Raw genomic sequence first — 15,652 nt, 5'->3', positions numbered from 1 at the left:
CAACAATAATGCGATCACAACTGTCGATCATGATGATCACATGTTTAAATCTCATATTTAAGAATACATGTGGGAAGTAATATTTTACAGTCAACTGGTCCACACATATCAGTAATGATTGGCTGACTAGAGTTTGACATTACTGTCGTACGACGGTGGTGATCAGTTGATCCCGTAAGGTCATACTTATACGATGATACTCTTAATTGAATATTTAATTGATCGTATGACGATACGAGTTAATTAAATTACTTAAAATTTACGGACGATTTTGGAAGTAATATTTACGTGTCTCATTGTAATTTGATTAAATAAGATGCGGTCTAAGTGATCGAATTGTTCTATTATTTAGATGAAATTATTGTTTACGGAAACAATTGAAAAGGAATGAATAAATCATTATAAATACAGAATGTTGTAGCTTATAATTCGGAAACACTTTTGGTACAAGTAATTATGAATTACTATGTTAATTTTTATAAGTGACATATTTTATTAATATGTTGATTTTTAATTGTTAAAAAATACATTTTATATATAAGATGTCATGTAATGTGTTACATATGATATATTAACAAAATCACAAATAAAATGGACTTCTCCATTTTATATGAATGTACCGAAATAATGGGTAAGTAGTAAGGTTACATTGTGTTTTAATTTATAATGTAAAAAGACAATGATTACTACACATTCTAGCCTTGCATGCCTACAATTCTTGGAAAGAATTGAAGCTCGTGCATTGGCCCTTTCCCTACCCATGCACCCGGTTTCCCAACCTAGCAAGCCAAGGGTTTTTACCCTTTATAATCTCTATAATGCAAATAAAACCACTTACTAGTTTTTGCATATATTATTTATTCATCAATAACTTATAGAAGTTTAGTACGTAAGAGAAATAAAACTCCAAAATCCTTCCTCTCTATACCGAAATAATAGAGATCAAAATAATAGTTTTTGAGTCATTTTAGTAAGATTATAATTATTCTAGATCAAATAATAATAGTCTTTTAAAGGTCATCTTGGGTATATGCTTTAAGGAGGGATTCTATCTTTGAATCCTTGTTCTTCCATTTGTAAGGAAAGCTCAAGAACAAGTGGGAAGGAGAACTCACTTGTGCCCTAAATCCGAAACTACTATAGTAAGAAGTGACGATTTCTTCTCTATTCTTATTTAAGTTTGCATGCATAAGATCTAGTTTTAATTTTATGACTAAATTAAAATGTCACATATATGAATATGTAAATTAATTAGATTAATAATTCTAACAGCAGGTACAGATTAAAATAATGCAGGAGCTGTCAAGGGGTGTTGTGCAGTTAATGTCAGTCAAACTGGGAGTGACAATGTTAAAGCCGGTGAGAAAGGAGCAAGGGTGAGAAAAGTTCGCGCATATGTGGATGTCAACTATTCTCCCCCTAACGATTCAAGTTCAAGCTCGTGGAAACTGAAGAGGACAATAAACGTTGTTGAGATGACGTCCTCCAGTCAGGAGCCCACCGAGGGGCTACTGAATTGCCTTGGGAAGTGAGCGGGGAAATGTCCCGTGTACCAACTTGTATAAACAATTTTTAATTTTCAGTTGAACTTTATTTATTGCTTTTAATTAGGACAATTAGAATTTAGACAATTTTTAGCGTAGATTAGAGACTATAGACTGTTACTTTGCGTATTTGGTATTTTGGGATACTTTTGCGAGTGTTTCTATGCAGGTTTGGGAATTTTACGCAAATTCAAAGGAAGAATGATGAATTCAAGAGCTTACACGAGGAAAAGAGCTCGATCGAGTACTTTTTGTACTCGATTGAGTGAAATGTGGTCGATCGAGTGATTCCATTTTAGTCGATCGAGTAAAGCAGAAATGGGGAGTTCTCGATCGAGTAAATTTCTACTCGATCGAGTAGATGGATCCATGAAGTCCTCGATCGAGCAGTTCTAAACCACTCGATCGAGTGAAATGCGAAATGACACGCAGGGAGTTTTCTTTAACTTCCTTATTTTTGTTTCTTATTTCATTTTACCCCAAAAATTTTCGACACCCTTCCTATTTTGCGACAAAAACACCCCAAATTCCCCCATATTTCTTGTCCTTTTGCCAAATCCGTCACCTCCATTGTGCTTATTGTTGATTAATCGTCATTTTCCCTCTGTTTTCCCTTTGATTTACGCTCATTTACACGGTCTATTGAGGGAATTAGGGTTCCGCGGTTTTCGATCAAAAAAATCACCTATTTTGCTTATTTCTTGTCGATTAATTGTTCTTTATGGGTTCTATATCATCAAGTAAGTGATCCTTACTCTTCTTTATCCTTTAATTTCTTTAATTTTTGCTTCTTATGAGGATAATCAAGAATTAGGGTTTCGATTTTCTGTTTGGGTCGATATTTTCGACTATAATTTCGATTTAATGCTTAATTTGTCTTGCTTGATGATCAATTCCCATTCCTCATTGATTTTTACATGTTTAAATTCGAATTTTGCACGACATTTGCGTTTAGGGGTTTTTACAGTCGAAACTTTCAACTGAAAATTGGTCTGTGCTGCTGCATTATGCTTAATTCGCCTCTATTGATGCTTAATTTGCCGCCATTGATACCTGCTACCCTTCCTCTATCGTTGTTTACTTGTTGTATTCGAATTTTTGAGGAAATAGTTGGGAATCTATGTGCTGAAGGTCGAATTTTTCAATCGGGTTAGGGAATTTTCATGCCGTTTTCATCTTTGATTTTCATGCTATTTAGCTGCTATTTTCTTATCAATTCCCCTGCCCTATTTATTCAGGATGGATTCTAGCTCGATGCCTTCGTCGAGCTCTTCTGCCAGTCCGTCTTTGTCTCTGTCTGAGACAGTAGTCCCTGCTGTTACTACCGTCTTCGCACCGGCCAAAGACTTACGTGTTCTTAGTTTCACCCGCAGAGTCTTGTTTTTACGCTAGCACTAGCACTTGCTAGCTCTGTTTCATTGCTACCCTAGTCACAGCCACCACCACCACCGCTAGCACCTTTGCTAGTCTTTCTTCCTCGGTGGTGGTCACAGCAGACCACAACCTCTACTTGACCACGGTGAGCACACGTGGCGGACTCACCGATAGTTGCGGTGTTTGTTTTTCGGGCGGCTCTAGTTCCTCACACCGTCACTGCACGGGCTTCTACTTCGGGTTCTAGAGGTCGGGGCCGTGGTCGTGGACGTTCCCGTTCTACGCCAGCTCCTAGTACTTCTACTTCTGCTGCTCCTTCTGGCACGGTCACTGTCCGAGGGGACAACTCCCTCGACTCTCACCCCGAGTACCCGCAGGTAATTTTCGTTAACGGAGTACATCGTAAGAGGTTTTATTACTTAGTTGGCTGTGAGTTTTTACCTACCCGGTTCTTAGATAAACCGGCACTTGAGAGACTCGGCTTCTACGAGTCAGTTTGTGAGCTTTTACGGGGCACGGGGATGGCCGGACTCATTACTATGAGTGGCCACACCTTTCTGGAGCTGAGTCTTGAGTTCCTCAGCTCCTTCACCTTCTCCTCCGGGGCACACGTCGCTGCCCCCACTAGTTCTTCTGTGTCTTTCCGGTTGTTCAACCGGACTTTTTCGATGACTTTGGAGGAGTTTGGTAGAAGACTTGGACTTTCCTCTACGGGCGACACTGTCGCCCCTAGGAGGGTCGTTCGTCAGCTTTGGCGGACCTTGGCCCAGACCACCTTTCCCGAGCGAAAGCTCGCGCAGGTCCACCTTCCCCCTACCCGTTACTTTCTTAGACTGATGGGGAGCACCATTTTTGGCCGAAAGGAGCCAAACAACATCAACAACAACGAGCTCTCCATCTTAGGCGGTTACCTGAACATTGACTGCGAAGGTCCTTTTACCCTCAACATCGCCTATCTGACCGCCCAGTACTTCCAGGCCCAGGGGGAGAAGGTCACGGGATCTATTGCCTGCGGTGGCATGGCCACCATTCTTACCCGTTCCCTTTTCCCTGTCTGGCCTCGTGACTTACAGTACCTCCCGGGAGAGAGGTATTTGAGCCTGGCTGCCATGCACTCTCAGCATTGGCTGACCATAGACTTCGAGACATGGAAGATAGACGGTTCCCTGTATGTGGACTTACCTTGCACCATTCTCCCCCGTCTAGCCCCTTTGTCTACTATTGCACGGGGCGCCCGATTGCCACCTCTACCTGACTACCACCTTTCACTCCGACCACCTACTACTTTACCCGCCGCCAAGAAGCGGCGTAGACTTGAGACTGGAGAGAGGTTCACACCTTCTGGGAGCGGCCAGCCTTCCACGGTCACTCCTACACCTACCCCGATCCCTACCTCCACTCCTACTCCCGCACCCGCCGACCAGACACAGACACATCCGGTCCTACCGGCTAATTTTGTACCTCCACCACCCTTTGAGGCGTCCTCGGTCATGGACCAAGGGCGTCGTGACGGTTTGTTAGTTGAGATTGCAGAGAGACAGGCTCGTATGGAGAGGGACTTAGCTTTGACTTTGTTCCGTCTATACGAGTACCACTTGAGTCGACATCGTCCGATCCTAGAGGGTTGGCCACACCCTTCCTTTTACCGGTACCTAGCTGAGGGGTACCCGGAGTCTGCTGAGGAGGAGGACGACGACGAGGACGAGGACCCGGCGGTGGCAGCGGAGAGAGCTCGAGCTGAGCAGAGGAGGAGGAGAGAGCGGGAGGTGGACCCAGACTTCACAGTGAGGGTGAAGGATGTACGCGCGGCCGACGAGGAGGTCAAGAGTAGCTCTTGGTCTACTCACTTCCCGATTTTCGTGGTGGTTTGGGAAGTTCGTGTTTTGTATGTAGATCTCACTCTTTTATTTTTGTCTCCTTTTTACTTTATTTTTCATTCTTTATTGGTTATATATTCCCGTTCCCCTGTATATATCTGCTGGTGTATGTTGTAGGACAACGAGGGCGTTGTCCGTTTTGGTTTGGGGAGGGTATTGCATCCTTTTGAGTCTGCATTTACATTTGTTTTGCATTCACGTTTATTTATTTCAGCTTGCATTGTTTATTTATTTCATTAAAAATAAAATAAAAAATAAAAAAATTAGAAAAATTCAAAAATTCAAAAAAATTTCACGTTTATTTTTGCATATAGGTCGAGTCGGAACGGTAGATTTTCGTGATGAAACTGCACTATAAATTGTCATTTTTACTTGAGCCTTGCACTTCTGTTGATAGTTATTAGCTTTGTCATACGCATAGTCTATGAGTTTCTGTTCAAATATAGCTGACTGTTTAGACTTGACCTGATAAATTGGCAAACTACTCCATAAATCTGAGGTTTAGAGCCCATAACTGGTTACGTTCATGTTCATCATTTTTGCACTTCTATGACATTCAATTTCTTGTCAAATGCACACATTCGGGTTTGTGGTCGGTGTCACATGTAGGGAGGTGCTTGCAAATTTTCCTCTTTTCTTATATTTTTCACCCATTCAGCTCCACTTAAGCCAAAACTTGCCTTTTTGACCCATTAGCTACATCCCAAACTGAGACTGCCTAGTCAAGCTAGTTTAGTATGTCTTTTGTGGTATGATTTTCCGTCTGCAGTTTGGCCCTTATCTTTTTGTATGGAGTTGGTGTAAATAGATGAAGGAGAAAAAGAAAGAGAAAAAAAAATAATTGAAAAGGAAAAAAAAAAAAAAAGAAGAAAACGTGAAGAAGAAAAAAAATGAAAAGTGTGATTCACGTGAATGAAAAAGAAAAAGAGTTGAAAAAAAAGTTTGATTTATATCATTTGATTCATTTAGACGGTGTTAAAAAAGGAAAGTTTGTGACCGTCTAACTCCTCCGTTCTTATTCCATATTTTTGAGAAGATTGTGTATGAGATTAGTGAGATGTGTGCCAAATGAAGGGCACTTGTACTTTATTTTTCAGTCAGTTGAGATTCGGATGGTATTATATGGTCCTGTTAGGAACTAGCTTGACGCTCTTACCTCCACATTATCGTAACTTGTTTTGCCTTTTCTCACCTGAACCTCACTTTTCCCATATTATTTGTAAGCCCTCGGCTGTGACGGACATTATTGGTTGGAGTGTGTGCATTAGTACTTGAATCGTCTTTAATTTTTGTTGCATGCATGCTATGTAGGTCGCAGTTAGGTGAATGACTGTTTCTCTTTCTCTCTTTTACCTATAACATTCACCCTTTGCTTCATGAGAGAAGAGTGACCACGTGAGAGTCCGATTTTGTTGGTCTTGCAAGGTCGATAGGTTGGCTATATTTCTGAACAGCTTATAACTCGTTTGCGTATTGACTATTTAGCTATGACTGTTAATTTTTGTTGCATTAAATTGGTTCAAGTAGACAAGTTAAGCTAGCTCTGAGTTTTTATTTCCGTTCCATTAGTTGCATTTTAGTTTACTCGAGGACGAGTAAAGGTTCGGTTTGGGGAGATTTGATACGTGCATATTGTATAGTCTTTTTAGCCTATTTTAGCACGTATTTCCATGCATTCTTGTACTGTTTATGCCCCGAATTGGCTACTTTGGTTTGTTTTGTCTGTTTTGTAGAAATGAACGCGAAAGTAGTGGAATCGTACCATTTTTCGTCCTTTTTTGCATGCATTTTGAGGAGACGGGATTTTCCGGAGTGAGTTTCTGCATTGGGATGCGTGAAGGCACGGTTTACGAGGCAGTCGGGAACGAGTTTGAGCTAATTTGAAGGAAGAACATTCGATCGAGTGGTTTTATTACTCGATCGAATGATTTCTACGTCATTGGTTGATCGATCGAGCACTTTTATACTTGATCAAGAAGTGCTGAAAAGAGAGGTTACTCGATCGAGTAACTATTCTACTCGATCGAGTATATTTTCTAGAGTTTTACTCTATCGAGTGGATTTTTTCTACTCGATCGAGTGGTTTGGTCTGGCGTGGGCTTTAATTAGCCCGTAAGCTTGTTTTAGCTTTTGGACTTAGTTTATTTTCTATTTAAACGCAACTTTACTAGGTCATTAGCTATCTTATCATCTATTATTTTTAGCTTTCACAGTAAAAACATTACGTTGCTTTTCCCTTCTTCAATGTAACTTTATTTTCGGGGTTATTTCGCTCGGATTTGCGTGTTCTTTACGCCGGATTCTCACGATTGTAATCTCTTTCTCCTTTCTTAATAATAATCTTTATTTTGTTTGCTTTAATTGCTTGTTTTACTTCATTTATTCATTTGCCCTAGTTACCTTTTTATGCAATTTAATTATCGTTTTAATATGTTGAATGCTGGTTATTTATCTGTTGTTAGTTTTGATAGTATTAATAGCGATATGAGTAGCTAAACTTGTTTCATGTTGGGATTAGGGGATCTACGGTAGAAATGTGACGATGTAGTAAATAAGTTAGATGAATTAATTGTGAGATTCTGTCACCATAGCAATATAACTGTATTCTACCGACTTAGTTGAGTGCACGCTTCTGAGTCATCCTTTTTAATCTGGCTAAATTTAATCCTGGATCGGAAGATTGGACTAAATAGACCTGCTATGAACAGTAGACTACCCTGACGAGGACGGAAGTTAAGTTAGTGGAAGTTTAGGATAGAAAGTGGACCGGAAGGACCTTTCCATATCTGTCTCATATTAATTTATCTAAGTTGTTTACAGTTGAGTCACTGGACTACCGTAGTGAACCGAAATCCTGACATGTCCCTTCTTATTTGATAGTTTAATTCTATTTTTCTGCCTTTACTGCTCTTGTCTCTGCTTCTCTTTCCTTTAAATCTTTTAGTTTAGAAAACCAATTTAAACACCCCCCCCCCGTACCCCCCCATTTGTGACCAAATAGACGGACTTTTACAGATATCTTGCCTCCCTGAGGAGATCGACCTGACTTCCCTAGCTATATAGTTAGTTTAGTTAGTTTATTTTTGATAGGTACATGACAGCCCTGTCAAAGTCAAGAAACTGAGGGTACCATTCCGGCAACTCTTGGCCGCTATGCTTAATACGTAGAAAATAGTCGACGAGTTCTAATTTTGTAGGTCGAAAACGAACACCTAGAGGTACACTAAAAACAGCCATGATTTATATTATTATTAGTGAATTGAATGGTATAACGAAAGAAGCTTACGAGCGAAAGAAAGTTGATGAAGTATTTATTGTATGAGGTTAAAGGGTGTATATATATAGGGATTAGAATAAATATGAAGTTAAATGGTTAATACTTAAAATATATGGAAATATATTTCCTAAATGGTTATATGTAAATATGTATGAATTAAGTTAAATAAATGGTTAAAATATTTGGAATTCAAATCATGCTAGGAAAGGTTAACGTCGTAGCCAAGTAATTTCTCAGGTTACTTAAACTTAATAATTACGCAGCAAAATATTTCCTAGAAATCCATGAAGAATTGAGCACATGAGATCATACAAGAGCAAGAACTAAAAATCCAAGATTAATTAAGGCCACGATACCCAAATCGGACTAAATTATAGTTTTAATCAGGGGCAGAGCCAGGATTTAAATACATATCGGTTATATTTTAAAAAAAATTATGACGTGCTTACAATTTTTTTTTTTTTGAGGTTCAAATAGGCATATATGCAAAATCTGTAATTTGGGGCTAAATAATACGATATATTGAGTTTAACAAACAGTAAAAAAATGTATTTATATAAATTAAGAGTATGTCAATAATTTTTTATTTCATACCATTTTATATTCGTTTAAAACCTTATTATATTCGTTAAATTGATCGTCACCTTCTTGTACTTCATTGGACCCTGATAACGCATCATTGTACGCTGCAATTCAACACTCGGAATCCAGACGTATGCGCATCATTATTGTAGGCTACAGTTCCTTTGTCTTCTTGTGCAACAATAATTACTATTAGACCATCTCTAAGCAAAAGGTCGACGTAATCGGGTCAGTCGAAATTTTTTCTCTTAATCACACCTTATTCATCTTGATCCACTTTCACCTTCCCAAGCAGAAGGTCATGACCTAGGTCACCAACCCAATCATTTGCCCACTTTCCAACATTTCTAATCATTTACCATATTCACTACCCCACCAAAACCTCTCCCTTACTTCCACTTTATTTAGTTTTTTTTTTTTTTTTTGGTTTTAAATGTTGTAACAAATAAAATTGTGACACATGGAAGATCAATTGGTGGATCAATTTACTCTACCTTAGGTCACAAATTGACCTTCTCTACCTTGGGTCATCCTAATCCTTCTCTTAATTTGTAATTAACTTGACCTAAACAAGGTCATGACCTACCAATTGACCTTACTTGGGGATGGTCTTTGAGAATATTATATAGAATACTCACTCTGCCTCGGTCATTTGTCGTGCTTTTCCTTTTTTTTAGGTGTCTCAGTCATTTATTATTCTTTCTATTTTAAAATGTTTTTAAAAGGTTCAATGTCAATATTACCCTTGTTAATACTTTGGAGGGAGTTGAATATTCCTCATTACTAATTCCAAAATGAAGGCTGGTTCCCACTTTTTAAATCTGGGCCCCAACTTTTTTTTTGAGTTGATGTTCCCGCTGGTAATGACGCACAAGTGAAAGGATAAATTAGTATTTTTAGTGGTTTTATTGGTCTTTGTGTTAAAATGAGAGGACAACAAATGATCGGGACGAAGGGAGTATTATATTAGGAATATTAGGAAAATATATTGTCGTTAAGATCATATATTTGTTAGGATATTATCTTGTGGAATATCCTTGGATTATTCTCCAAGACATTCTACTATATATTGTAATTACTTCTGGATTATTAGAAGTGTTATTCTCATCTTTCTCTCAAAATCAAGCATCCCTTCCATCTCATCTACATACGAATGCTTTGTGATGGTTCTAACTTCTAAGTTTAACCTCGCAAGTGCACGGTTGTCGTTGCACAATATATATGAGGGTCGAATCCACAAGGAGCAAGGGAGATACCAATTGTTTGTTGCTTTTTCACATACGCATTTTACTCTTTTACATACACAAATTACTTTCGTATCCCTTCATTTTCAATTTTCTCTCATACCTCACCTCTCATTCTATATTATCAATCATAAGGAGTAATAAAATAAAAATAAAAAACAATCGTCCCTTTCCCACCACCGCCACCATCTCCATCCCCGACCACCGCCAACAATTCCTTTTGCCGGCGACCCATTCCCAGTCAATTCATGTTTTCCTATGTATGAAATAATTCATTAATTAATTGGAAAAAATGACAAGACAATTTAGTCTTGAAAGATAACTTGATTGAAATATAAAATTGACAAGCACTATGTAAAACCAACTTTGTTAATGCCGCACTGCACTACATCTTCGGCAAATTCGTTTTTTATGCCCAATACAATTTCGTGTAATACAGGAGTAACAAATTAATGTAAATTTTCGACAAATCGAAATAATACTTGTTCGATACATGAATTAAGATCCATAATTTGAAGGAATTAAGATCCATAATTTGAAGAATTTGAGTGAAATTTAATTAGGTTTTAGGAGAAAGAGAAAAATAAAATCAAGGTTTTTAGTTGAGGGAGGGTAGTGTTTGGAAACATTATGAAAAAAATGTATGTGAAAGAGTAAAACCCGTATGTGAAAGAGTAATACCGTTGTTTTTAATCTTGTGTTTAGCTAAGTCGACAATAATTGATGTTTTTGTTTTTAGCTAATCAACCAACTAAATAAAATGAAATGCAACTAAGCTAGATATGAAATATGAGCAAGTAAATGTAATGTTTTAATTCAAAGGATTAAAAGATCTAGGACTTGATTTCCACCAACAAATCTTAATTTATCGTCATGATTCTCTTAACTGGTTATTGGGATGATACGTAAAGGGAAGATGACTCTAATTTACCTAGAACCCTCGTCTCGAATTCGCACTAGGACACTATACCTCCTAACTTCCCTCCCTCTCGGGTTCGGTAGTTGGAACCCTTAATTTAAAACCCGAATCCGCCAAGAACGTGCACTTTTCCAAGACACTCTATCTCCAATTAAGGTCATTAAGCTCTCATGTTCCAAGTCATCCAACTCCTCCTCTCTAAGGTTGAATTCAAACTCTAGTCTAGAGGCGCTCTCCCTTTCGATCTCAACCTAGGTTAGCAATAGGACCAAATTTCGGGTACCCGATTCTCGACCTAACTAACTTTCGTTGGCGGACAAGGGTTACAACCCAACACTACCCACAATTGACCAATTCAACATATCATCAATCCTCTAGCCTTCTTGCAGCATGAGCTGAATCAGGGGCTCCCAACCTTGACATGACACCCAACTCAAGCCAAGACACCCCACCTACACCACCACCCAAACAGCCTGTCAAAAGGTTCGCCAAGTCTAGCTTTCAACTGTCAATATGGCCAACTAAGGGGAGCCTAAACTAAGTCCAGCATGAGTCTCAAGCATCCAAGTCATGCCAAGCAAATACAATGTTAAAATTCAGCACAAAAATCAAGCAAGTAAACCAGTCACATCCCGCAAGACGTCACAAACTCGAAATGACCGGCCCGTAATAACAAGAATAACACGACCAAAACAATGACTGGACTCGAATCGACTCAATCTATTTTTTTATTTTATTTTTTTTTAGACAAAGGTGAATCGACTCAATCTGAACGACTCCGTAATTCGTATCTGACTAAGACCGTAACAAGAAAACATCAAAGAATTGAACTTGAAGAAGTTAATTGAATAATAACGTACTAATTGCATTCTCAATGCTTGATTTTAATCTTTAATGGCGCATTCAATCTCTTTTATACTCAATTAGATTTGAGTCGGTTTAAAACACCCTCCTATCTTCAATTTAGCTGGTAAGTTCTTCTCCCTCTTGTTTTACTGATGATTTTACTGAATTCAAGGATTTTGGGTAATTCTTAATTTATCTGTTTATTTCAAAGATTCAATCTTTAATGGTGCATCTCTTTAATTTACTGTTATTAAAGAACCAATAATTTTCCTCATACCCAGATGAATGAATTGATTATGGTATCTTTATATCAATGTTTGTAATTTCTGTTTTATAAATTAGGGAAATTAAACAAATAAGATAGTTTTAGGGTTTGAATGAAGTTTCCCAGATCAATTGTGATTTGGGTTTTCTGTATTAGAGCAGTGATCTGGAGCTATAATTACCATCTATTTGACCCGTTGTGTCCGTCTTAAATAAGAATTTGTGGATTACTTATTCATTGAATCACTATATCAATGTTTGTGATTTCTGTTTTGGGGTTTACAGCTGATCAATTTATTGGGTTAGAGATTGTATTAGGGTTTGAATAAGGTTTCCTTTGATCAAGTGTGATTTGGGTTTTCTGTATTGGAGCAGTGAGCTAGATCTATAATTTAGTTTTAATTTTGTGCATATATTTATGGAATTTGTGTTTCGATTTCCGTTTGTATTTGAAGCGAATAATTGATTATTAGGAATAGGATGGAATAACGCAAAATGACTCACAAAGTCGTTAGGGTTTCTTTTATATTGTAAAGTAGCAATCAGTCGATTGAGTTGCCGGCTCATTTTTCATTCTGGGTCATTAAGGAACAACCATTGCATGCCTGATGCATCCAATCCGTTATACGAGAGCATTTGAGGTAGTTGGAAAGTGTTGGAAAATTTTCAAGTTCTGATGTAGATGTAATTACCTGGCTAGTGAATGTGTAGTGATGTAGATTTGTTGTTGCCCGTGTATGAGACATGACAAAGGAAATGTATAAACTATGTTGTGTTTGGATTTGTTTTTGTAAACGATGTTGTATACTTGTTTGCATAATTGAATTGGGCTGGTAGGTTAATGCGTTTTGTGGTATATCTTATGATTCTGATGAATTCGGATGGGATATTGGGATATGGTTTTTGGCATGAGAAGTGGCAATGGTGGCCATATGAGTATATGACGAAGGACTAAAGGCGCAAAGTTAATTGATTTGGTTGCTTTGATGATTTGACAACTTGTGAATCGTGACACAGTTTGTACATTATACTCTTGGAGGCTTAGGGGTAGTCCAAGCACAACACACGGAAAAGCACCCTAGGGGAATCTAATAATTGAGTTGTTTACTTTGTGTGTGGATAAATAGTACAGAGTAATAAACTGGTAATCACCCTTGGGGGTATTTAATGATTCTCGCACTTACCTGTTCATGTTTGTAATGGACTATTCAGCTGATTTAGAACTTAGAAGGTCAAACATGGCTTGGACTTTTGAAGCCTTTGAAGCTAATGCTGCAATTGATGTTAAGACCTTAAGGCGATATTTGTTTGGGGGTGGATTTTGTTCTAAGTATCTATTATCTTATTCCATTTCACTGTCTCCTGGCATTGACGAGCGTTTCGCCCTCCTGGAAGCATTAGCCATACCATTTTGATTTGTTGAGTAGCGCAACTACTTGGCTGAGACATTATCAGTTGCATAGTTTACTATTGCTGTACCAAATTTGTGATGACTGCCGGAAACACGTTTTTTGAAAGGTTACACGAGATGCATCTAAAGAGAACAATGACTTCCTAGCCAGTTTGTATGGAGTATGAGCTAACATATATGTTGTGTCTTGAAATCAATATTTTACCTTTTATATTGTCTTTTTGAAGATGAGTGTTTTTGCACATGTTATAGTAAGAACATTCAAAATCTTCGCTGGCCCAGTTATTGACGGAGATTATTACGCACTTGGTCCAAATATCTCTCAGTTGCTCTATGTTGATGTTATTGCTGGTCTCCACTCTTCAGTTTATTAATTCTCATTCCCTCTGATTCTCTTGTGGTAATCAAGAAGTGGTTGTAGGTTGAAATGTTTATGCTAGGCGTCCCCTGCATTTTACCTATTGGTGCGCTATGGGCTCTTAAACTAGCTTTCCCATCTTTCTAAACAAAATTGTATGGCTCCCTCTTATTCTGCGTGAGACAACTCCATAAGAGTAAAATGTGATTGATATTAAACGAATTTGTTCACAGAATCAAAGATCTTTGGGGGCCAATTAGGACAGTCTTTGACTAGCATGATTCTTACGATTCTTCTGTGGAGTTCTGCCTCTCATCTCAGTCATAGAGAGGATGTTGCAATTTTGACTATGAAGCCTCTTTTCTTTGTCCCTTTGATATCTGTCTTTTCTTTTCCTCCTTCGTCTTCTCTTGCTCTTTTCGGGGTTCAGAGAGCGGACCAGGACTCCAGGAGTAGACGGTAGCGCGTGGAATAATATTTGCCTGAACTTCCTAGATATTATGATAGTTGCCAAATTTGTTTCACTTGAATGTATGTTCTGCTCTATCAAATCCCTATTTGAGACTTGATCTCATAATAGGGAGTTTTATCCTGATCTTGGTCAGGCCGCCATATATGTGGGTAAACCCGTCTCAAAATGTGGTTGTAATAGCCTCAAAACCTTTACGCCAGCCCAGATTTTATGACTGTATTTCCTATATTCTGACCTGCATGTACTATCTTTATAAAAATGTTTCAGGTAGCATTAAGGAGCTGCGTAATGGCTGATGGTGGTATTCGAATCAGTGAAGGCTTAATCCTCCAGCTGGTGGAAGATGATGAGAAGTCGAAAGGGAAAACAAAGCCGAGTACACCGAGAAAGCCTCGCTCATCACCAAAGCGGACACATCAAAAGCAGATTCCAACTGAGCCTGAAACTCAGAAGGGAGCTCCTACAGCTGAATGGCCACTCCAATCACCATTGTTTTTTCCCACACCCCAGCTACCAACATCTTCAAAACCCGAGTTAGAATCAGTTCGGTCTGTCTTGAAGGAGAGTGAAAGCGTCTTACAAAAAGCGCAAAAATATGAGGAGAACATGGTCAAAGAAGTGACAGAGAGAGCAAAAGAACTCCATGAGAAAGAATTCAAGCTTCCACAACGGAAACCAGTTATCTGCCAGATTGAGAAAAATGCTTGCTTGGAATGTTACAAGGAGTATGTCAATGATCCCCTCAGATGCTCTACTATCGTCAGCAGTTATCAAGAATGTGTTCGGAGAGCAAGAAAGCAGGTGCAATTTCCCAGCTCATAGAACCGTCTTCTCAGTGCGACAGTGCGTATAGCCAAATTTCTCTTACACTAACTGTGATTTATAGTGGACTGATGTCTTTTGTGATGGGAATGGGTATAATTGCTCGTATTTCTCCATCGTTCCAGGTTATGGGCTAGTTTGTTCTCGACTTAGTCAATTCTCCATGTTTTGGGCTTGATCATGACATTATCATTGGCACTAAGTTCAGGTACCATCTTTGTATTTGAGTTGTGACTTGTGAGTATTACTCGTTTGGTGTCCATTAATATTTTACGTTTAGTTTTAGATCGGTTTATAGGTCAAGTTGAGAGGACTAAGGAACCTCTCTCAACTTATGTACTCCACCACATCTGACAGTGAGCTCCTGCTTGTCCGCCCATAAACTCACCGTCTATCTTCTGTTTTTTTTTTTCACCAATCCTCAGCCCATATGACGATTTTTGCTCGTCTTGTTTTGATGTGTGTATCACCATCAGAACGAAGCTTAATTGTATACGTTTTTGCCCCCTCATATATTTTGAAAAACGTGTGTACAATCAAATGGAATAGAGAACGCATATTTTAGAACGTACTCCGTATAAACTATCCAAGATTCCAGGACCCTACTTTGCTCATTAACTGATTGGCTAATCCTTCCTAGCCGAGGCCCGAGGCCAATGGTT

The 15,652-nt window shown here is 38.5% G+C and overlaps 1 protein-coding gene across 3 annotated transcripts; it reads left to right on the top strand.

Annotated features, from left to right (window-relative positions):
• Positions 1-11,567: 11,567 nt before the first annotated feature.
• On the top strand, positions 11,568-15,275 carry LOC141657081 (uncharacterized). 3 transcript variants are annotated; one of them, XM_074464204.1, is made up of 3 exons: positions 11,568-11,787; positions 14,436-14,969; positions 15,116-15,275. In XM_074464204.1, exons 2-3 carry the CDS (start codon positions 14,457-14,459, stop codon positions 15,125-15,127), a joined length of 525 nt encoding a protein of 174 aa, XP_074320305.1. In that variant the 5' UTR covers positions 11,568-11,787; positions 14,436-14,456; the 3' UTR covers positions 15,128-15,275. The 3 variants fall into 3 exon arrangements, with proteins under 3 accessions (XP_074320305.1, XP_074320302.1, XP_074320304.1); XM_074464201.1 differs by having other exon boundaries at positions 11,569-11,787; positions 14,436-15,003; XM_074464203.1 differs by lacking the exon at positions 11,568-11,787 and adding an exon at positions 11,790-11,843 and having other exon boundaries at positions 14,436-15,003.
• The last annotated feature ends 377 nt before the right edge of the window (positions 15,276-15,652 follow it).

This window comes from Silene latifolia, chromosome 5 (assembly GCF_048544455.1).
Source record: "Silene latifolia isolate original U9 population chromosome 5, ASM4854445v1, whole genome shotgun sequence".
Taxonomy (NCBI): domain Eukaryota; kingdom Viridiplantae; phylum Streptophyta; class Magnoliopsida; order Caryophyllales; family Caryophyllaceae; genus Silene; species Silene latifolia.
The sequence above is the reverse complement of the archived record's forward strand: the minus strand, read 5'-3'. Positions and strand labels throughout refer to the sequence as shown.